The sequence below is a fragment of the Melitaea cinxia genome, chromosome Z (assembly GCF_905220565.1).
Source record: "Melitaea cinxia chromosome Z, ilMelCinx1.1, whole genome shotgun sequence".
NCBI classification, from domain to species: domain Eukaryota; kingdom Metazoa; phylum Arthropoda; class Insecta; order Lepidoptera; family Nymphalidae; genus Melitaea; species Melitaea cinxia.
In genome coordinates, this window is record NC_059424.1 from 19,845,371 (window position 1) to 19,871,544 (window position 26,174).

General features: G+C 32.9%; 1 protein-coding gene across 1 annotated transcript in view; it reads right to left on the reverse strand.

Annotated features, from left to right (window-relative positions):
• LOC123668911 overlaps window positions 1–26,174 on the reverse strand; it is a 144,857-nt gene that overhangs the window by 103,575 nt on the left and 15,108 nt on the right. Inside the window, exons 3-4 of the mRNA XM_045602603.1 lie at window positions 18,498–18,583; window positions 13,400–13,495 (exon numbers count right to left, since the gene is read on the reverse strand). Coding sequence (XP_045458559.1) covers window positions 13,400–13,495; window positions 18,498–18,583 — 182 coding nt within the window. The remainder of the gene's footprint in view (window positions 1–13,399; window positions 13,496–18,497; window positions 18,584–26,174) is intronic.

Sequence of the window (26,174 nt, forward strand, 5' to 3'; positions counted from 1 at the left end):
AAACGGCACAAATATTCGTCACTAATTCCAAATTACATCTTTGTGCCGTTTGCAGTCGAAACACTTGGACCTTGGAGTAGCAGTGCTAAAAAATTTTTAAATGAGATAACACCTCGCCTTATTGCCTCCACTGGTGACAAGAGGGCTGGTGCATTTTTTGCCCAGAGAATCGGCATAGCGATTCAACGGGGAAATGCTGCCAGCATCCTTAGCACAATTCCACGCGGACATGATTTATACCAAAACTATCAGTAAATATTTAGTTCTTAAGTTGTGAATTGTAAATATGTATAATATTTTGTATAAATAAAGTCATGTTATAAAATAAAAAAAAAGTTGGTAAAAAAAATATTATTCATATTTTATAAATAATAATTTCCAAGAAACACGATTTACTAAAAAATACCGAGTTAATCTCGGTCACCCAGGTACTTTTTTATTAAGCAAGATATACGACCCGTCGAAACACAGTATATGTAGTTTTATATTTTTAAATCGGAATAAATTTTAACACATTCATGGACAGTTTTTATTTTTATTTTAATTTTATAATATTAAACTTTAATTTTCTCTATTCTCCTTATAGTGTTAACTACTGATTTTTTTTAATTAAAATAAAGTAGCACTTGATAAAAAGTATTTTAATGCAAATATATTTTTTATATTTCAATTATAAGTAAAACTATTAATTAACTAGCTGCCCGGACAGACTTCGTTCTGTCAAAACTTAATAGCAAATTTTTTTTAATTTTTTTTATTAATATTAAAACCTTCTATGGGCCTAGTAATATAGAGAATAAAAAAAAAATACCCGAATCGGTCGAGACATTCTCGAGTTATGCGCTTAGCAACATTCATTTTTATCTAATATATAAAATTCTCGTGTCCCGGTGTTTGTTGTTAAACTCCTCCGAAACGGCTTGACCGATTCTCATGAATTTTTGTGTGCATATCGAGTAGGTCTGACAATCGAACAACATCTATATTCATACCCCTAAGTTATAGGGGAGGGGGGGTTAAGGGTGTTAATAACATATATGGCAAAACAACGTTTGCGGTATCAGCTAGTTTATATATAAGATAATCATGTTTCGCAAATTATACTGTGGTATGGTGTGATATCCAGTACATGTTATACTACTAGAGCAATACTTCTTCACCCACAAATGATATAATAAATCAGGGAATTCCCCGTTCAGCTGAAATATGGATTGGGTTGGCGGTTGGCAACAAATAGTTTTTAAAAATAGTAACTGAGGAGTTTTTTGCCGATTCTTCTCCGCAGAATCTACATTCCAAATCAGTGACAGTTTCACTTCAACTATAATTAATAAATTAAAACCAGCGTAAAGAGTGCTTTTAAGGTATATTGAATAACGAAAATTATTGTTTTTGTTATTTTGATATGTATATATGTTATATATCATATATCAGCATTTATATCAAAAGAGACATAATTCTTCACAATATTTGATTTCATCCTGGAGTCCAAATGAAATCGAAAACTCAATAGACTCAGACTGGCTTTGAACCCATCACCGACGGTATTGATTCACAATCCATTTATATTCCATTTACTTAGAAACTTTGCTGTTAGTCTGCAGGTATCGCAATAAAAAGTAGGTAAATAAAGCTTCGGATTGAATTGCATTGAATTATCTGTAATAAGTCTAGGAACGAAGGAGCACTATGCTTTGCTAAATAAATTATTGTTTTTTTTTAAATCTACTTCAGAAAAAAAGATGAGATTCTAAATTCGATTTTTATTTTTTATTTTTATGGGTATCAATGTCATAACTTTTGTACTATACAGGTCGATGTAATTTGAAATTAGTAATAATTATTAGAAAAGTTAATTCGGCAGATCGATTTTGTTAAATCTTTGTACAAATCAAAACATTTTTTTAAAGTATATACAACCACAGTTTAATATTTCGTTAAATAATTTTGTTCAAATAAGTATTATGTAAAAAATGACCTTGAGATGACTTGTTTCCAATAATAGATTGCTATAGGCTTATGTGATTATGGGAATATTTAGTTACAATACAACTTTGTACCTAACACTTTATGGTATATACCCGTAATATATAAAGACATAATTATAATATATTTTACTTAGGTACTTGTTGTTTCTAAATATGTCATTCTATATAAGAGGTCATTCAAATATTACGTCAGCACTGATGAGGGGTGAGGAGAGGTCTTCGTTCTGCTTATTTTTGATGACATGGGGGCCGGAAGTCTAGGTTGTGGTTACGTCAACAATATTTATTTATTGTTTTTTGTTTTTCAAATATTGCTACCTTAATTGTCTATGCTTGACAGTGAAAAGCTTAAACAGGAATTCCTTAAAACTATTAATATTGCTTACCACCGTCACGCAGTGTTAAGTTAGAAAGAACTGAAATAGGAGAATTCCCGCACGATTGTGTACCTGATACGATATGATCGTGCATAAAACAAACTTCAGATGAACATCAAGATGTTGAATGATTTGAAGAGAACGATGCCGATATTCCGAAAGAACGTGAAAGTGAGTGCACCCACAACTTGAACAGCAAAGACTTTACTTGGTTACTTTAGCTTATTTACCACCTCAATTATAAGTATATAGGTAATTTATTTTTATTATTTTATCGGCTACAAAATAAAAATGGCTATCATATTATAATGAAACAATTACAGAAGAAATATGACTGACATATTATAATGAAACAACTTTTTCGGATTTTACGAGAACCATGGTCATGGAAGGCCTGAGTCCTCGTTGCTGCAAGGTATTCTAAACGTGGGTAAAATAAAATACGATATAGTTGTTCCATTATAATGAGTAAAATCCGCGTAAATATTAAAAAATAATAATATGGCTATCATATTCTGCTTGGACCGTTAATTTGAAAATATATTGTAGACAAAATTGTTGTATAATAAAAACGAATTTTTTATTTTATTTTAATACAAAGGAAAATTATTATTAAAATATTGGTTTAAAACATTTTTGAACACGCATATAGGATTCTGTGTACATTTGTCGAACTAACTCGCTACGAAGGTTATCGCTTTTGTGCCTTTTTAGTGATATCTATGTAAATACGAAAAAGGTCACCGCCCAGGTTTATAACAAGAGGTTATGTTATTATAACTAATGTAATAGTATTGTAGTAATAGTCATCTCTTATACTGTTTTGTTTTTTAAATTGGTAAGTTAGTTCAGATCTTCTTCCGACCTATATCTATTCTTTAATAGATATAAATTATATATATAAAGTTAAAATAATGTTGAATTATAATACTCAACTATAATAAATAAAATAAATCGATATCTTATAACATACACTAAAATCTTTTACTATTAAACGAGCAATTCTTGTATATATATATAATCTGAATCTCGGAAACGGCTCCAACGATTTTCATGAAATTAAGTATGCAGCGAGTTCCGGGGGAGATAAATAAACCTAGCTAGAATTTTTAGAAAATGTCGTTTTATCCCAGTTTTAAGACAATAAAAAATATCGTTAGAATACGAAGGTAAATTTCGCAAACGACAATAAAGCTGTAATAGCTCAGGTTGGAAATCGGCCGATCGCGATCGATAAGACCAGGCTGGGTTCACATCCTGGATCGATTATTATTTTTTCTTTTTTTTCTTATTGCATTCGTTATTTTTTATTTAATAATGTATGTATATAATGTGGACCGAGGATCTACGTAAGATTGCCAGTGTAGGCTGGATGAAGATTGCGGAAAACCGAGATGTCTGGCGCGAACTTGGGGAGGCCTATGTCCATCAGTGGACTGCCATAGGCTGAAGTGATGGATGTATGTAAAATTGAAAAATATTATTTATATTTTATTATTATTATTTTTTAAGAAGGACTGGAGCTTAATCCACCACGCTGATCAATTGCGGGTTGGTGGATAAATTTCCTACAATGAGTAATGATCGCTATCAGGTATTTATGATAACAACTGGGACCGACGGCTTAATGTGCTCTCCCAACACAGTGATACAGAGGAGACCCACAAGGACTGAACAAATACCCAGAGCAATTTACTTAATGCTAGAAGTTCATGTAAATTTCTATTTTTATTATGATCATACTTGTTTACTTTCGATTTTGGAAATTAAAGCTATGAAATATTTCGTTATAGCTAATACGGATGGAGTAGTTACGAGAAATATCGTACAGCTAATTATTAAGATTATAAATATATTAGAAGATAATATCTAAATTAAAAACTTAGAGTGTGTGATTAAAACCGCACAGCAGAAGTGAAAACTTCATTAGCAATCGCAATCAAGCAATAACCCAATAAGTCCCGAGTTCACTTGATTGAGTCTTTCACCGTTCAGCAGCAAAGAGCAGCTGTTTGTATCTTCACCCGATCGAGCCTTTCACCTCAGAGCGTGACGTATCAGCCTAACTCACTACCTACAAATAAATAATAATGTGTGCGCGGTGCACCAAAAGAAGTTTTCACTTTAAAAAAAAGATTTTTTAAAGTATGACAGTAACAGAAATATCATTACTTTTGAGTACAAAAATTAATTTCGATGCGACTAAAGCGTTTCAAGTGCTAGCCTTGCATTGAGAATATTCGACGTGCCTCGCTTACTCCACGCTCATCTCGACATGTACTCATGTTTCAAATCATGTCGGGCTTTATGTATAAAATTGCTTTTTCGAAATAGAAAATTGAAAGTAGCTATTGATTAGTAATTGGAACTCAGATACTGCAAATATTGTTTGCTTTGTGGATAAAGTTCTTATCGCTGATTCGGAACAAGTTGCGCTTGCTTTGAGTGATTGAAGGAATTCGACGTCGTTTTCTTTGATAAAATTAGCTTTGGTAAGTTTGGTACTACTTGTTTGCGTATTACGGTATCTCTTAGTATCTCTTGTTCTTGAATTTTGAGTGTAATTGTCTCGATATGATTATGTTTTATAATTTTATATAAAGTAATAAAATTATACGTGTATAACGTGTGAATCTGTATTCTTTTATTTTTACTTTTTATTTATGTTTAATGCTTATAGTATCCTCACTGATGAAAACGAAATTGCAAAACGATCTACAACAAAGACCTGGAAAGTAACTTCAGAGTCGTTTTTCAATTATAGTCCTTATTCATTATTACTTTAAATTTTAATTAAAATGTATCAAGATAAACAATGGATAACAACATTATTCAGTACCTGTAGGCTAAATTCATCGAAAAGTAGAGATAAAATAGCACCATTAACCATATTTTAACATGAAACATTGCTGCTAATTATGAGCTTCATAAGATAAATGTTTAAGATGGTTATGCTCGGCGTATCTTTACATAAGCAAGTTAGAAAATGGTAAGGAATTTGGAAGAATCTGCTTTAATAATAATATTTTTCTAACACACAAGGGCGTCTCTTCCTAAGGTATGCAACGTAATGCTTGTGTTTTATAGGTAATGGCCGACTGTAACAGCTATTTTTTTTATATAAATGTATACGTATAAATATTACACCCAGACTCAGACGGAAATCGAACCCGCAACCCGCGGAGAGGAAAGCAAGGCCAATACAAAATGCTACTGGTCTAATCTGTACTAGCAAAATATTCGTAATAATTGTGTTTGCTCGCAAACGAAAAAAAAAAAACAATTATAATAATAATAGTCAATTAAATACGCGTTATCAAAACTACTCAAAAAGTAGTCGTCAGATCTCCATTCAATTTAAATGGAACCACATGACAAGTATCGATTAAAAAACGAATCATCGAAATCGGTCCAACCAGTAAAAAGTTTTGAGGTGACGTACATAAAAAACATAGTCGAATTGCGCGAACCTACTCCTTTTTTGAATTCAGTTAAAAATGGCGTTATAACACCATAGTTAAAGCCCGTTCCGTCACATTTTACTTTAATATAATTTAATATGTGTATGTGTGAGTGTATGTAAGTATGTATGTATGTATGTTTATATGTATAATTTTATCTATTGTAATTAGTTAGTGTTTATTCTATTGTAATTTATTTCTAATTTCTATAACAATTATTTTTACACTTCCTAACTGCCCTGTCCCATATCTGTCTGTCCCATATCCAAAGGTTGTCTGGAAGAAATTGCTCTTTTAGCGATAAGACCAGCCTTTGTGCATCTTCCTCTAATTGTACTACTTTTGTTTGTATCTTTTAATAGTGTGCAATAAAAAATATTATTATTATTGTTTGTATTTGGTAATTTTTCTCAACCTTCGGCTGGTTTGTCTGCATTTACGGATCAAAACCAAATAATTGCAGCGTGTGCTGTGTTAAAATTATGTGTTGTGGGTAATTTCGTGTTCGTCAATTTGCAAGAACTTTCTTACGATTTCGCATGTATTTAAAATTATTATTATTATTATTATTATTAATAGCATGCAAAAGATTATTCTTTTATGTAATAGGAACTAAATCATTTATTATTAGTAATTTATTGTATTTAGGTATCTACTATTTCAGATCTCATATCAGTTTGACAAATTAAATGATTTGATTTACATTTTGAACAAGTTTTTGGATAGATTTATTTGTAGAAAAAATAAAATCAACATAACGATTACTCAACCCAATGTTAAGTTTGTGAGATAAAAAAGACGTAAAGTTACCGTATATATAAGTGGTTACCGTATCCGTACGTCCACCACGGCTACAATGACGATGTTACAACAATATCCAAAGTAGCGAAATTTGCATTTGTAGTCGAACTAGGCATGTCCTCTATTTAAACTATCATCTACATTCCCTTCGAGAGATTAATTATAAAATAATTGGTGCCAAGCAATATAATCTTAGTCATATAATTGGTAAGTACACATTAGCTTTTAGTTTGTAAGTTGGTAAACATTAATTTTGTATAAATTATTATTTCATGAATTGTGAGTCGATTTCTATGGTCGGTCACAACGTCAGGAGCAAGCGCGTTGCCGGCATTCCTTCCAACGTTGATTATCACACATATCTAATTATTCCTCTCTACCCAAGACCTAATTTACGATTACGACCTTTGTACTGAAATCAAGCTTACAGCTCACCATTTTAACAAAAAGAAAAAGGTTCAAGTTTAAGTACAGTAATTGCTAGTCCCTGAAATTTTGAAAAGGTATTTCATTCGTAATTATGTTGTACGTAATTATACTGGATTAGAAGATTCGAGATTGTCCATTAACAGAAAATGTGGTTACTTAATTATATTCAAAGGCTGTAATAAACCAAGTACCTTTTTGAGAAATTTTTCTGAGTCATTTTTTTTATACGGTATAAATATTTACGGAATAAGAGGAATGGGTTAGGTTAGGTTAGGTATTGCTGGAATCAAGTAGAATAAATGAGAGGGAAACGAAATTTTCATCTTTCGTCCGCAGCCTGAAAGAAATCCGTACTTTAAGAACGCATGTAGCTACAGCAATCTAAAACAACTACAAAATGCATTAGGATGGAAATAAGTTAACTTTTTCTGTTGGTGTTAAATATACTTCAGAAAGGAACAAAGTATACGTATACTGTATCGTTCCTTGAGGAAATCATTACTTTTTTGTCTTAGCTTTATTGTAATTGAGACGACGTTATTTAACATAGTACGAGTTAGTGGTTAAAGGAGTATTTTAAAATAATTATATTATAATTTGGCGATAAGGCAATTTTTTTTTATATAAAAGGGAATTTTATGTTTAAAATTATGACATAGTATGAGAGAGGCAATAGTGGCAACTTATAAGCCAAAAAGTGCCTCTCAAGTATTCTGATAAATGTAGAATAATTAATTATGTAAAGCCATGATAGTACTAACAATAGTACAGTATTTTTTTCTATTGTTTCAGCCAAAAATATTCATTACTGGCACATTCTTGCTGTCTTATATATTTATCTTTTTTTCAAATATGCAAATCTATTCACAATTCCTTTTCCGAGCATGCGATAAATTAAAAAAAAAGTGGACATAGTTTTGCCAATTTAGATTCGAACTAGCAACTACTTTGTTTATTGAGTCGATCCACGTATTCGGCACACTAAGCATTCCTGTCTTTTATGGGTAGAAAACTTTATATCACACTTTCGTAGACAGTTAAACAACAGTAAACGAGGGAACGAAATAAAAGTCGTAGAGACACGGAATCATGTCTAATGCTACTGCCACACTTGCAACTATTTGAATAAAAAAATTTACTCATATTCTGTTAAACTTATTGAATTTATTTTAAGTTTGGACAACATTTATCAGAGCCACACACTTCGTGCTTTAAATGTAAGTAATTTATTGAAGTTGTACAACTACATACAAAAAAAAAACATATTTTTAAAAACAGTAAAACAGAAATATCTTCATACTTCTTTTCATTTACAGTCTATTTGCAATCTAAGTCAAAAGTGTGTGTGTCTGTGTGTGTGTGTGTGTGTACTTCACACACGGTAGAAGTGAAACTTCTGCGAAGTCGTATGAAGGTAGGTGGTTGCGATTTATTCTATCGACGATGATTACGGTCTTGAGAAAAAGGTTGTAAGCGTCAAAACACGACCCTTACACGTTTTGAACAGTAAGTAGTGGTGCAAGTAGTCCCTATATTTGTATATTTCCGTATATTTGTATTTTTATAAATATTTATTTCTGGTTTGGATGCATCTCCTTGTGGGTCTGCACATCGTGCCTCGGAGATCATCTTGATCCGTCGGTCTCGGTTGTCATCATAAATACCTGATAGTGATCCTTTTTCATTGTAGGGAACATATCCGTCAACCCGCAGTAGAGCAGCGTGGTGGATGAAGCTCTAATCCTTCTCCTACATAGAAGGCCTTTGCCCAGCAGTGCGATATTACAGGCCGAATAGTGATGAATAAAATAAATGCTCTTTGCTTTACGCTAGTGTGAAGGAGCCCTGTGATAACATGCGTCGAATCAAACAACTATCGAGTCCATTAGTTCAAGTCTCTTGAATCGATCGCTTTCGCTTCGCTTAATCGTGTATATGTATTCTTTTTTTAAAGTCACTCTTGGTTTTTGAAGTTAGAAGAAACTTTCTTCGAATCGTCGGGATTTGAAACTCAGTGAAACGAAAATGCGTCACGATAAACAAGAAAACTCAGAAATATATAGGATTAAGTTGGCGTGAGAATGAAATAGAATACATTACACAATATTTTATATTCCCGGTGACAAAAATCTCTAGTAGGCTACTAGAAGTTGTACTTCTTGTCCTGTGTGATTTCCACACACAAACTTTTTTTTTTTGTATCTTAATACGAGTATAAAATTCGTACATAGATTTTTCGTTTTAATTAATCAAAATACGTATATAATAATTTAAAATTTAATAAATGAACACTCAATTACAAGTGAACATAGCAAGCTTTTTTACTAAAGGCCAACATGAAATAATTTGAATATTTTTTTCCTAAATGTATTATTAAATTATACAGATTATGTAAATCTGATGACTTTATAAATTGAACAAGCTGTTCCCAAGTTCTTGCGATCTTTTGTACATCACAAAATCATTTCATTATAGTAGCTTATATGTAGCAATATGAAATACCGTATCCGTGACTATTTGCAATTGAGTTTTGAATTCTTTTTTGTTATGAATGTAAAATATAATGAAAATAAAATATAACTTTTAATAGAAAAAATTTTTTATGTTGTTTTTTTTTTCGTTTTTATTTAAAAGATATAAAAATCATAAGTAAACTACGTTACGTACGCCGATAGTTCCCGAATAAACCCGAGTGCGTGTGACGTCACAATGTTAACTTCTATTCACTGTAGCCACAGGGGTGATCTGTGACAGTAGCACACAGCTAATGCAATGTATGGACTTTTGAGTCATTGACACTGTACTATGATGAAATTATTTTAATATTATGTTATAAACTAGCCGTGCCCACGACTTCGTCCGCGTGGAATTTGACAAAAAAATGTTTAGTTCACAGTTATAAAAAAAAACTTAAATAAAAGTAGCCTAAGCTACTCCTTATTACATTAACTATCTGCCAGTGAAAGTCCGGCTAAAATAGGTCCAGCTGTTTTAGAGATTAGCCGGAACAAACAGAAAGGCAACAGTGTACAAAATTATATTTTGTTATAATTACCGTCTATACATCCATATACATTTAGTAAAAAGCGGTCATTTTAATATTACAAACAGATACTTCAATTTTATTTATTGGTATAACGTGGTGGTTCTTTTTTAAGATTTTATAAATTTTTAATTGCTTGTTTTCCATTTAAAAAAATAATTAAGAGTTATTCCCATGAACTATTTCTACAATTATTTGTGTTAAAGTTTTAAAATACATAAAAAAAAAAATATTTTCTTTTATTAAAAGAGTTCAAGTTGAATAATGTTTTTCTTTTTTGTATATGCTTTCTTTTCAATTTAAATTAATGAACTAAAAATTTAATAAAATTTCTATAACATGAGCGGCTTTGTCGTGAATAGCTTGAAATGTTACCACACAACACAATCAACTGTTATTAATTTAAAAATAGTAAATTCATATGAGAAATGGTCTTGAAAAAATTTTACTTTTGTCATTTTCATTTACTTTATTCATCTACTTTTTTTATACAACTAGGTCGGCAAACAAACGTACGGCTCACCTACTACACGGCAAAAGACCATAGCCCAAGAGCCCGTGAGGGCTAGACCTTCATCATTTTATAAAAGTTGAAAGTTTCTCAGCGTATGCTCCCAACACAGGTTAAGACAATGGCCAAATATGAAGTTTAACTCATAATTACTTTGGCAGATACCCGGTATCAAATGTGTACAAAGCTCTGGTCAGTTTACTAACCACATGAACAAAATAACGCTTGAAAGCAGTATTATTTAACTATTATCTGGTACCCCAGTCGGGCTGCCTCTATATATTTTGAGACTACTCACCTTGAATCCTAACGTTGATTTTCCGGATAAACTTGGGGATCCATAGTAACATTGTCAAACCTTTACGATAACGTTTGGAATTTCGGTCAACGTGCTTCAAACAAGCAAAAACAAAAATTTGTGTATATACGAAAATTATTTTATTCGCTGTGATCTTTTGTAAGGTCGAGGTACTTCCCCAGTCGGGCTACTCAAGATTATGAGCAGGACATTTTTAAATAATTGATTAGTTTGATAACTCAGTTTTTTTTTTTTATTAAAAAAAACTATTTGACGCGCTGTTTTATCTGTTATGTTAATGCTCACACTTCCGTTTATTATAATCGTATTAGAAAAGAGGATGCACAACATAGTAAATTCGTTGGATGAAACTTGTATACATATACTCGTAATATACTTCTTTTGAGTGCTAAATTTTCCAAGTGATAGCGTCTGATAGCCAGTCGATATTATGAAAAAATCCTAATAGCTCACTTAACTCATATACCAAAAATTACTTTTTCTACCAGAGATGACATTACCATACTCTCAAAGTTACCTAACGGTATTAAGGTTGCCTACCCTATGAACAGACAAACTTTTATGTACACTCGTGTTTATAAATTCTTCTATTTCTCGGTACACACGTCACACACCTTCACGACTATATAGTCGACCCGGTTTCAAGCTTTATATCAAATATTTTTAAAAAAGTATTACCTTTACACGGAAGTTCATACTAAACGAATTTCTCATATCATTTCCGTTATCACCCTCCCTTGTAATTTATTAAGGATTGATTTTTTATAGCATTTGCGCATGTATAAAAACATCGACGTACACGTGTATATAAGAGCGATACATATTTATATAAATATATATACAAGTATATACTTTGAAAACATGTATTGCAATCCATCAATTTCTTCTTCAAATATTCTTTAGCAAAATAATCTAAAGCAATTAATATGAAACAATTATTACCTGTTAACTATTTACTACAGGATCGAAGCTTCCCCCTGCGTATATGAGAAGTGTTGGATCTTAATCCACCACACTTGTTTGTTGTTGATTTGTTGTTAGCGAGTAATTTTCCCTATTATGAGTAATGATCGCTATCAAATGTATATGACATTAGTATAGACGGCTTTACGTACTCTCTGAGGTACGGCGGGAAAACCCACAAAGAATTACAAATAGTTTTGTGTTACTTAGGAAGTTAGTTAGAAACTTTTTTGTAAATACAAATACCTACCCCGTGTATGAATCGAAACCGACTAACGACTCATAGACTCGGCTATTTACAACACTACACCAGAGTGGTTGTCTTTCTAAATTTACGGACATAATTTTTAACTGTAGCTAATAATTGTAACTGATAGTATAAAAATTTTTGGCTTGTTACCTATTAAGTATCTAAATCTGTGCGAAAGTAGCGAGCCATTTCCTAAACAAGTGTCTATGTCTTCTCACTGGGAAAACCAGATATAATATAGCTATTATACAAAATTTAGAAGTAATAAAAATGTTATTAATCTGTTTAATGATATATTTTATAGCGACTTATTTATTTTATGAATTATTGTTTAAAATATGAATAAAATAAAATACTATTTTTTTTTTGTAAATTAAAAACATTCATATTCACACTGATATGATATGAGTGTATCGTGCTGATTGTATAAATAGCGCCTTAATTGAATTATAGGTTTTAAATCTACCGTTTGTCGTTCTACTACACGGATAATTTATAGAAATGAATAAAATTAGAGTGTCTGTTTGTAATATTAAAATAACCGCTTTTTACTAAACGCATATTGATGTATACACGGTGCATATACCAAAATGACATTTTTTACAATTTTTGTATGTCTGTCTGTCTATCTATCTGTCTGTCTGTTTTTTCCGGCTAATCTCTGAAACGGCTGGAACGATTTTGACGGGACTTTCGCTGGCAGAAAGCTAATGTAATAAGGAGTAACTTAGGCTACTTTTATTTTAGAAATATTTTTATTTTGTAACTGTGAGCTGAACAATATATTTTTTTTTAATTCCACGCGGACGAAGTCACGGCCACAGCTAGTTTAGGAATAAAATTGATATGTGTTTATACACTTGTAGGATCTATAAACATAGACGTCATTTTAAGACGATATCATTGTATGAAAATAAAGTAAAAAGTTTCATATGTATTAACTTCTTTCCTAAGTTGCTTATTTTAAGTAAAACATTGCGAGGTTAAGTTGTATATAGAAAACTAATACAATTTCTCAATAAAAGTAACTTTTTATTCATAAAATAATCTGATAAATTGTGATGAAATTCTAGACTTTAATTATTATGCGGCTTTCAAGAGCTTTACGTGCATATGTATACACGACTCTTGACCTTTACCAGGCCCCGTATAATACGAGGGTCAAGCTAAACTGGTTATAACATATAATTGACCCACTAAACCCGATGGCCTGGTATGAATGGAATACCATATATAGTTGGAAATAATCGCACTTACTGTTTGTAAGTAGAACAAGTAGATGAGGTTGATGACTTCGACGAGCGTCTCCAATCCCATTACGAAGACCCATGGCAGAAGCATGAATTTTATATCCTGTAACAACGATAAAATCATTATTATAATTAATCATTATTAATAACAACGATAAAATCATTATTATTTAATAATATAATATATAAATTTTTGTCATGTCGCGGTGTTTGTTACCAAACTCCTCCGAAACGGTTGGACGGATTTTTATCAAATTTTGTGTGGAGTCTGAAAATCGGCCAACATTTATTTTATGTGGATCACTCTTGATATTATGTTAAGAGTGATACACCCAAATATATTTATTTCTTTTTATTATTTTTTATTTTTATTTTATCATTATTTAGCCATAAAAAAAAACAGATACAACCCTAAATTATCTCTCTTCTACAACCAACGCCTTTTTTTTAATAGCGTTTAGCGGCAAAACAACGTTTAGCCGGGTCGGCTAGTCGTATGAATATAAATAAGTATAAAGTAACCAAATACGCTTTCCATTGAGTTTTACCCTTACCTTTAAAAATTTAACTTATGAATTTTTTCGGGTTTTCATATATGGAAATACCATTACCTAGAGATGAAATTTTTAGTTTTCGAAGACAAAGTTGTCATAAACGCCACTTGATCTAATAAAACTGAATTTCGACGGAGCAACCCAAGCAAGAAGTTAAAATAACTTTGGTTGATGTATGGATACATTTTGGTTTGGATTTACCACTGTTTGACTTTACAGATACTGAACTAATGGAAATGTTTCGCAAAAATTTAGAAGATCTCAATAATGAATTCTTTATTACGAAGTACCACAGAAGTAGGATTTATCATACGTGATATAGGTATATAAAACAGAACACTATGATTTATTTGAGTTATCTCATCATTTCAGCCGATCACAGTCCACTGCTGGACATAGGCCTCCATAAGTTCACACCAAAAATGGCGTGAACTCGTGTCTTTTGCTCATAGTCACCACGCTGGGCAGGCGAGTTGGTGACCGCAGGGCTGGCTTTGTCGCACCGAAAACGCTGCTGCCCGTCTACGGCCTGTGTATTTCAAGGCCAGCAGTTGGATGATTATCCCGCCATCGGTCGGCTTTGTAAGTTCCAAGGTGGTAGTGTGTTATCCCTTATAGTCTGTTATCCCTTAGTCGCCTCTTACGACGCCCACGGGAAGAGAGGGCGTGGCTATATTCTTTACTACCGTAGCCACACAGTAGTCTCGTCACTTGTTTGTGATTATTTTTTGTATAAGTAGGTCGGCAAACAAGGGTATATCTCGCTCGATAGTAAGCAATTACCGTAGCTAATAGACGCCTGCACCACCAGATACATTGTAAGCGCATTGCCAACCCTATCCCCCAGGAGCTCTGGTCATCTTACTCATCAACAGGAACACAGCACTGCTTGAAAGCAGTATTATGTAGCTGCTGTCTATTTCCCCAGTCGGATGCTCCAGATTTTCAACATCATATTTCATGCTGGGCCCTACCTCAGTTACATAAAGTATAATTTAGCTGTGATCTTCTGTAAGGTCGAGGTACTACGTCCGTTGGGCTGCTCCATATTTTGAACGGGGAATTTTCTGCTGCGCCCTCACCTCAGTTATTACGTCTACTTACGTCCAAATATTACAATGTTTGTGCCAAATATCCATGAAACTTCTCTGTATACGAGGATTTTGCTTTTATCTTTTTATTTTCAACAATCTGTATATTATCTACATTACTGCACTTTCTTAGCCTGCTATTAACATTAGTTCTCATTATCACAGGTTGGCTGGAAGAGATCTCTTCTAGAAACAATTACAAAAATTTTAAGTGCAATAAAGAATATAATTTTGTACATACAAAGAATCTATCTATATCTCATTCAATTTCGTCTGACCATCGCATAGGTGACCTTTCACATGGGTAGCCTTGCATGACACACTATCTAGTTCATTTTAATTATCTACATAATGAATTTATTATTAATTGCTCAAACAGGTGTAAAATCTGAACATGTTCTTTATAATCAGAAATAAATAATGTAAATAAGATCACTGTCAGTAAAAATTTAATCGCTGTACCCATGAGTCTGATATCAATTCATGATATTGTCTGTTTGGGTGTGTTTGTGCGTAAATTGTTACAAAATAAAAAATAAATCAACAAAGAAACGAAAACGCTGACAATTAATATTAACATTATATACAAAGAAGACGAACAAAGTCAGACGTATACCTAGTGTATTACGTTCTAATAATAGACAATGGCTTCTTTCAGTATGATGAATACACCTTGCGTGTCTGCAGTCAACACGCTAGCATAGTTAAAAATACCGTGATAAAGAAAAGGTATAGCAAAGTCTCAAGGGAACAGAAACGTCTGGAGGTTACTAAAAGCATTTTGAATTTTAAAATTTGGTCATTTTCAATAACATGTACTACAAGGACAGACATCCACATCGGGAAAAAATATTTGTATAAATACAAATTTCATCCCGAGCGGGAATCTAGGACTACTCGCATCACTACACAAGAATGGTTGTTAACTAGCATAAAACATATCTATATAATATACTAGCTGACCCCGCAAACGTTGTTTTGCCACATAACATTAACCTTCTCAATTCCTCCCCCCTTATAACTTAGGGGAATGAAAAATATATCTTAACCGAGTTTCAGACCTACCCGATATGCACACAAAATTTCATAATATTTTATTAGCCCTCTTAGTCCCCCTATAACTTAGGGGTATGAAAAATAAATGTTGTTCGATTCTTAGACCTACCCGATATGCACACAAAATTTCATGAGAATCAGTCAAGCCGTTTCGGAGGAGTTTAACTACAAACACCGCGACACGAGAATTTTATATATTAGAAGATTCATAATTACTATACCATAAAATTTATCAATAAAACTTACTAGCTGGGTAGTTTAACACTGTTATTTGGCTATATTTGTCCATAAAACGTCATAAGCAAGTTGTTTAAGCAGTAAATTGCAGAGACCAATGTGTTCAACACGTACGAATGGATTGGTTCTTGTTAAGACCTGATTATATTTGTTTTGCGTAGCGCCAACGTCTCGTAACAGAATATCCTTACTGAAACCTAATTGGCTGTTAATTTATTTATAGAGAGCATAATTTTTGCAAATATGTATAATACTTGAACTTGGGGAGGCCTTTGTCCAGCAGTGGACTGCGATAGGCTGAAGTTGTGAGTGATTTCGGGTTTATTTCGTAAGTGTTATGCTTGTTGCAGCTATAGTGTTTAATTAAGTGTAAATCTATAAATAACAACAGAGAGTTCTAACTAACCACTTAAGTTTCTTTACGTGTATCAAACTAATTTTAAGCTGCTTTGACCATTTTGATTTTTAGAGTATCAAAACTTACTTAAAGGAACGCAAACAATATTTAAAATTTAAATAACTTCACGGCAGTACTTTATCGTATAAATAAGTAAACATAATTAAAACGACACAATCTTACTTCGGAAATATAAATTATTACGAAATACGAAAAACTTAATTTATATTTTTAATATACTTTTAACGAATTATATTTGACTTCATATATCAATGGTCAAACCAAAATTTTTTCCATTAAAACTTTTCAATGTAATCTTCAAGTTTAATAAAAAGAAGCACGTTTGATTTTTTTATACAACTAGGTCGACAAACAAGCGGCTCACCTAATGATAAGCGATTACCGTCGCCTATAGACGCCTGCACTACCAGAAGCATAGCAAGCGCGTTGTCAACCCTACTCCCAATCCCCCCAGGAGCTCTGGTCACTTTATTCACCACAACAACTCTGCTTGAAAGCAGTATTATGTAACAGCTGTCTATTTCCCCAGTCGGATGCTGAGTCGGATGATGATTTTCAACATGATATTTCCTGCTCCGCCCTACCCCAGTTACATAAAATACGAAATTCACCTTGTAAATAAAGTAAAAAAATCTTTTACATAAAAATATAGGTCACCATTTTCGACTCTCGTCTTTATTAAGACACTAAATTAACAGACAATAAAAGTTAATGAACATTTTTTTTAATTCCCTTTGTAAGTTTCCATCGGCTTTATATTAATTTAAATGACATCACCAGTTTTAGCGATGAGATTAGTTATTAATTTCTGTTTAAAAAAAAGTAAAAAAATACTTATTATTTACATTATTCGTCACTTCAGCCTATTGCAGTCCACTGCCAGATATAGGCCTCCACAAGTTCGCGCCAGACATTATGGCTCGAACTCATGTGTCTTGCCCATAGTCACCACGCTGGGCAAGCGGGTTGGTAACCGCAGGGCTGGCTTTCTCGAACTGAAGACGCTGCTGCTCGTCTTCGGCCTGTCTATTTCAAAGCCAGCAGTTGGATGGTTATCCCTCTATCGGTCGGCTTTATAAGTTCCAAGGCGGTAGTGGAACTTTGTTATCCCTCACACGCCTCTTAAGACACGCACGGGAAGAGAGGGGGTGGCTATATTCTTTACTGCCGTAACACAGCAACATTTACATTATTAGCAAACAATAAACTATTTCACAATAATCGCGCAATCATCACATTGGCAGCACATTTAAATTTCAATTTGACATCTATTATTACACACACGAACAGTTTGTATCTCCTTTTTTTATACATTTATAATCACACCTTGAACTCTACTTAAAAAAAAACATTAATAGGGATAACGCAATAGTCTTCCTCAGATTGATTTCAAATGTAACATAATTATTATAATAAGCACCAGCTTTCGATTAAAAACAAAAATAAGTCGACACACCGAATAAAAACTTATGAGATACCACAAATAAAAAACAGTCGACTTGATTATCCTCTTCCATTTTGAAGTCGATTAAAAATATTTCAATCATAAAAATTTAAAAAGTTCGAAACCTGCATTAACTTTAACATGTTAAAAAGAAACATCAAATTATTTTTTCCATCTACAACGAAATGAAATAGATGAACAACTGGCCGTGACAGCTTAGTGATCTCACAAGTTCAACATTTTTAAAATTTAACAAGATTTCGCTAAAATTTAATTAATAATATAAGATACATAATATACTGTACCTTGTAAACGCCAAATATAAGAAGAATGCAAGCGACGAGGCCAAGTGTACTGCAGGCCAGCAAAGTGATGTTTAACGATACCGTTACTGTAACAAAAGTTGAGTAATTATTTCACTGTTAAGATACACATATTAAAATAGTTTCAGTTGAGATTTAACATGATATCAGTAGTAATATAATAAAGCTGAAAAGTTTGTTTGTTTGCTTGAACGCGCTAACCCCAGGAACTGCTTGATTTGAAAACTTCTTTCACTGTCAGATATCCCCTTTACCCAGGAAGGCTATAGAGTATATATCATTATGCTAAGACCAAAAGGAGCAGAGTCAAGATAGTTATGCACATAAAGAAGTACGGTCGTCAGTCGCCACAGGAGTTTCTTTTTTTCTTTATTACATGGTTCAATCTATAAGAGATCATCAGCCTCTACAATTGCCTTTAATTCGTCATTATCGACCAACATTTTCAGCCGAGCACGTGGTTCATTTCTTAGGTCGAATTTCCGGAACGAAAGCGAGCAAGCCAATAGCGGGTGATACGATCGTTAGTAGTGTTCGCGCCGTAAACGTCGTTGATGTTGCGTGCCGCTTCTGCCGCTTTGCTACCACGACGGAACTCATACTCCATAATCACTCGAATTTCTAACATATCCATGATGACGAAAAACGTACAAATGTGATGTAAACAGAACACTAACCATTAAACAAATGACTAATTATATTATAAGTATATAAAATCGCGACGACTATGTAACGTATTTGTCATAGAGACTTACGTATAAAATTTGTTACAAATACATAAAGGAGAGTCGAGTAAAAATCCGGATTAATTTTGGGTAAACTCATTTCATACACCAAAATAGACTAGGTTTATCCGAGTTAATGACGCTAGTTACTAAATATTTCAGCCTTCTATCTAACTCACTGTAAAATATCAATGTATAAATGAAAAATTTAATGGACTGATTCAGAGTTGTAGATGTCGTTTAGTTTTTATAAATAAATACAGTATTTTAAGTTTAAAACTGTTATTAACGAAATATCGTACATATTTTACTTCAAGTTTGATATCAAAAATGCTATACCAAAATATATTTTTGAATAAAAATTAAAAAGGTTTTTTTCGTGGGGTACCCACACATACACAACCTTTTATATCAGAATAACAATCGAAACTCATTTTGTTATTATATTTTTTATAAAAATAATTTTGTTTATAACTTTTTCTTAGTAATTTATATCTTACATTGTTTTCGATTATATATTTTGCTACAAGTATGTTCTTTTTGATTTTATTATAATTTAAAAGTCGGTGGAGATACCGATAATTTTATCATTACCTTATTCGTTAAATATCCTCACTACATAGTATAAAACAAAGTCGCTTCCCGCTGTCTGTATGCTTACGCTTCAGCCTGTAATATCCCACTATTGGGCATAGGCCTTTTTCTCCATGTAGGAGAAGGATCAGAGCTTAATCCACGACGCTGCTCCAATGCGGGTTGGCGGATATATTCCCTACTACGAGTAACGATTGCTATCAGGTGTACGTGATAACAACCGGGACCGACGACTTAATGTGCTCTCCAAGGCACGATGGGGAGGACCCACAAGGACTGCACAAACACCCAGACTACGGCAAACACCTGTATGGCCAATACAAATGTTTGTCATGTGTGAGGATCGAACCCGCAACCGCCAGCGCAACAGGCACAATCCATAGCTGTGACCGTTGCACCAACGCGGCCTCTGTATGCTTAGCTCTTTAAAACTACGCAACGGATTTTGATGCGGTTTTCTTTAGTAAATGGAATGATTCCAGAGGAAGGTATAAACCTTAACCTTTGTTTATTACATAAATAATATAGTAGAGGAACACTGATAAATTTTGCAAACGCGCGAAGCCGAGGCGGTTCGCTAGTATATTAATATAATAATATTTTCGACGATCACAATGTAATTTAATGTATTTAGATTTTTTACCTATGTCAAGAATTTTTATTATTACTACACAAAAAAAAAACAAGATATAAAAAGGGCAATAAATATAATACGTACAGCCAAAGAATGGAACTCTCTACCAGCGTCTGTGTTTCCAGAAAATTATAACCTGGGGATCTTTAAGTCGCGAGTGAATAGGTTACTTCTAGGGAAGCGTACTCCATCTTAGACCGCATTTTCACTTATCATCAGGTGTAATAGTGGTCAAACGCAAGCCTATCATCGTATAAAAAAATAAAAATAAAAATATAAATAAATAAATAAATATCATATAACATTCACACACGGTCATCTGTTCACATGGTAAGCAACTTAATGCTTGTATTACAGTTAACAGACGACTGTTATAACTATTTTTTTTATAAATATACAAAGATAAACATATAAATACAATATTACACCCAGACTCAGGCGGGAATCGAACCCGCAACCCGCGGAACAGAAAACAAGCCCTACAAACTGCGCCAACGGGCTAGTCAAAGTAAAGAATACTAAGTAATTGTCAAAAATATCATAATTATTATAAAAAGATAATGATAAAAAAAAAATTTCCTCTCCCCAAAAAAATTACACTTTAGATAATATAACAATTAGTCTGTAGGTCAGGAAAAAGTCTGTCGGGTCAGCTCCTATATAATATACATAGTGGAAAAGGTTAAGAGGAGTTACTTTTCAAATAAAGGAGCTTTTGTATAACTCCGGGATTAAGTTGACGAATGATATAATTTATAAAAGGTCGCGGAATTGTGTCAAGAGATTTAAAATGTAACTCATTCTTTGCATTTGACCGGGTTAAGCTACAGTCGCGGTCAGAAAAGTTTTAATGATAACAAATTTTTTTTCAATATTTGGGAATTAATATTTAGATCTTACGAATGGTCGCGGTTTTATATCCAGTTTAGTATTATTAAATTTTCACTTGACGGTCTCTGGATTGATTTTTTTGAATTAGAACATATTTTCGCACGCTTGACTTGGGGAGTAAGCTGATGAATGCGTGACGGAAGCGTTACGAAAAGAGTGATCGGGCGAGGCGAACCGAAGTTTATTAGTCAGTGAAGATAGAAAGTTTTACTTCAATCGTGTGGTCCAAAGCACACTCGTTTTTTTTTTAATGTACCTATTACACATATTCTAATAATTTTGGTCAAATGAAAATAGATAACATTTGAAATTAACTCTTGAACAAAAAATTTAATTTCGTGTTATTTTTTTTAAATTTTGACAATTAGTTATTTTTACTTAATGTTTAAATGTTTTCGAAGTCGACTGTACACGGCAACGACCTCATTTTAAAGAAAAATAAAACTTCATTACGCATTTATTCTTTTCGCGGTAAAAATAAAACATTATTACGTTTTTGAAAAAAGAATATACAAAAAAAATTATAATTCCTTTTTGTTAAAATTCTTTTTATATGAATATTAAACTCGGTATAGTGTAAGTACACTTCTTAATAGGTTGTACGCGCCTTTGACTTACTCCATGGGATTTTAATCAAAGTTCGGGAAATCTAGAACCTTAGCTAGACGAGAAGAGACTAGAAACATTTCAAGTTTAATTTTTCTTCATAATAAGGGCGGATTTTATTTCGTTTTTTATACTATGAAGGACTGGCGACGAGCTACCTAACATTAAATGGTTTTCGTCGCCCATGGACATCTACAACATAAGAGAAGTTGCGGGTACGTTGCCGGCCTCTAGAAACAATATGTGCGATTATTTTTTTATAGAAAGGGCTAGAGTGGCAAATAAGCCTAAAGCCTACCTAATGGTATATATAGACCATAGACGCTTGCAACACTAGAAGCATTGCAAACATAGCCAACATATATAACATCTTGCCAACCGATCTCCCAAGAGCTTTGACTATCACAGGAATACAACAACAAGCTTCTGTAAGGTTGAGATGTTTTAATTCAGTGACTTGGCCAAGAACTAACAGAAGAAAAATACCCAAACACAGGCGGAAATCGAAGTCATACCCCCGAAGCAAGCGATGCCATTAAAAACTGCGCCAACGGGCTGGTAATATATTGAAATACATATATATCATGAGTATATGTGAAAAATTGTGCCGTGTGGTTACGGCAGTAAAGAATATAGCCACCTCCTCTCTTCCCGTGCGTGTCGTAAGGCGTGACTAAGGGATAACAAAGTTCTACTACCACCTTGGAACTTATAAAGCAGACCGATGGCGGGATAACCAACCAACTGCTGGCTTTGAAATACACAGGCCGAAAACGGGCAGTAGCGTCTTCGGTGCAACAAAGCCTGCGGCGGTCACCAACCCGCCTGCCCAGCGTGGTGACTATGGGCAAAACACATGAGTTCACGCTATTTTTTGCGCGAACTTTTTGAGGCCTATGTTCAGCAGAAGACTGCGATATGCTGAAGTATGTGTGAAAAATTAGATAAATTATTGGTACAAATAATAGTTTATGAAAAAAGATACGTCTATCTTACGAAAATCTCGGGATTGAGGATTTCATAGATGGATTAGGTTATAAAAAGTGGCTTGTGGATAAAATATTAAGCCATGACGTATAGAAACAGATAAGCAACCGTATTACCCGCTAAGGCATCGGGAAGAAGGATTGTAATATTCGTTTATAAAGAGATATACATATAATTTATTATTATTATAATAAAATTTGATGTAAACATATTTTAAACATTTCCTATTTAAATTCAGCATTTATTTTTAAAGTTCGTTTATCTATGAAGCTTAGATGAGATTATATTGATTTTAGCATTTTATTTTCTAAGTTGTTAACGAACTTTTTAATTAAGATTTTATTTTAAATTTGACAGATTATTAATTTAATTTGTATATTAATAATAATAAATATAGAATACTTGGGGTATGATCTAGAATCGACACCGAAGCCAAAAATATAGTTTTTAGAATTTTTGTGTTTGTCTGTATGTATGTCCGGGATAAACTCAAAAATTGCTGCATGGATTCACTTCAAATTTGGCACGGATATTATTAAGAAGTCGGATCAACATATAGGCTACATATAATACATATAGGCTATATATATACAATATCACACTTTCACCTACGGGGAACGAGCAGTGAACCTTTATTTCTTCAACGCATTCTGTAACAACGTGTAATCTAACGTCGCATATTGGAATGTTGTTGTTATTATGTTAATAACCATGCTATAAGCTAGCTTCACACTATAAATAAAGACATTCTGTAGTATCTTTAGTATCAGCATTGCACCCGTGTGAAGCCGGGGCGAGTTGCTAGTTTTACATACTCAAATATAAACATTCACATTTCACCCTCTCGTCTCTGAAGATACAAAACTTAATTTCTGTGTTATTCTGACCTAGTTACATAGCCATAGTAGTCTGTAATATATATATATATATATATATATATATATATATATATATATATATAATATACGTACATATATTCATTAAGCTTAGACTCGGGATGGGAATTAAATCCACAATTTTCGGAGCATAAATCCTTGCACTGCAAAAGTAAAACATTAAAATTAATTTGGTTTCAAAACACAACGGAGTGATGATATACGGTAATAGAAAAAATTACCAACGTAAGCAATGTAAATTCAGGTTTTTTTACACGTGAAAAAATATTTTGAAAGAGTTTTCAAAGGCATATTTCAATCTCAATTTGCGAAGAACCAACAAGAAAGTAAAATTACTTTTTTCGAAACATGAAATTTTATACTTTTTTAATACATCACGATGAAATTGAAGTTAATATCTGTTCGTAAATGTTTTGAAATAGAAAGGTGTGAAATTCAAATTTACCTTCAAATTATATTTTTTAATATTACCTCGAAGTTGAGTCTTCTTTTACAACTTTTTTTAGGTTATTTTTCGTCAGAGGAGTAAAATCAATGTGGAGAACTTTTGCCACTTGCCTTGAAAATTAGCAACGATACGCACTGAAATGGCATACAATATCAGAATCATTATATCCAAAAATACGACTCTCGCAGTCTCAAACTCTGAGTTTGAGATCCTACTGGGTGATACAAAGTTTAGGTGTTTTGCCAAATACACCGTATCCCTTAGAAAGTGAAAAGATAAATGTGTGCGTGTTTGTATTGTTTATTGTGTTGTATTTGGAGCGACGTGCTTCTGTCTGAGTATATGTGTAAGTACGTGTATGTGTCTGTAGTGTGAGAACAATAAGAATTCAAGAATTTATTTTTAAAGGAAAAGAAAACATTTTATGCCTATGGTTCGGAAAATCGCAAAACGTATAGTAACAAGTAAAATAAGAAAAAGTTTAAAACTAAGATCGTGAGACATTGTTCTAGTAATACTACACGTTACTGGACTATCGATCTGTAGTCATAAATAAAATCGCCTGTAGGATAAACGTAACCAATGCATGATGTATGAAAAAAGGCAGAGCAATAAAGAGCACGTCCATTTAATCTTCAATTACAAAATATATATCAGAATCTGTTCTTTGTTCTCTTCTTTGGTAGAACAGCGTCCAGAAGTGTCAAGACAGAACAAACAATTTCGCTAATGTTACGTAGAAGGAGACACACGTATAGCAGAATCTTAGTCAACTTGTACTTGATCACGATCACAATTCATGTTTTAATATCCCACTGCTGGGCATATAACTCCATGTTACTCCACTACATTCGACTCAATTAAGGAGGACTTCACTAGTTGAATGTTTCAGTGAGACGGGCACATGATATATCCAATATTTAAGTTCAACTAAGCACATTATTTTACTTAATCTATTCCGATATTTCATATCTATATAAATAATAATAAATAAAAGGTTCAGACTCCACGACCCCCACTAGGATTATTTTATGTGTCCGGAAACACACATAATACACAAGCACAAACGCTCAGACCACGATAAACATCCATATGGCCAATATAAATGTTTGTCGTGAGCGAGGATCGAACCCCCGAATGCCAGCGCAACAGCCAGTGCTGTGTCAAAAACATAATTGAAAGAAAGTAAATACTCGACAACAGGGTAAAACGAATAAATCTTAAACAAGCGTAACCATTTGATTGGAGTTCTGAAGTATAGGAAAAACTAAGCGATAACTAGTTGAACATTCGAGATGGTGCAATATCTTCTAGGTCAGTGGACGCCATTTTAATCCGACGGTATCCGGTAAACATCGATTAAGTGGTGGATCAGATTAATGTAGTATGTACCATTAGACGCTTTTTGTACTAGGCATATTATGTGATTGTTTATCTTATCTTACTTCATCAAAACTAATTTGGTTATTGGAAGACTGAAAAAATTATACATGAAAGATAAACAAGCTTTGTAGTTGACCGCTCTTTTCACGTTTAACAGTTCTGCTGTAGAGGTGCGTGTGCCGTGTCGGCGCCCATACACCGTCATTATAATAATTTAAAACGTGTGTCAATGCGAAATAAAAAAGTTATTAAAAATTGTAATGTAAATTTTGTTCTATATTTAAATGTGCAATAAAGTATATTATTATTATTATTAAATTATAATTAGGTATATAATTGTTTGTACTACTGCGTTAATTTACGTTAATTAGTCGTATTTTGACGTAATACGCCACAAACTTGACAACATGTCAAGATATAGAGTGAGGCTGAAATGTCAAAAGGTTATTGTACCTATGCAATATGTATAATTATGGTGTTTTGTTTTACTGCGTT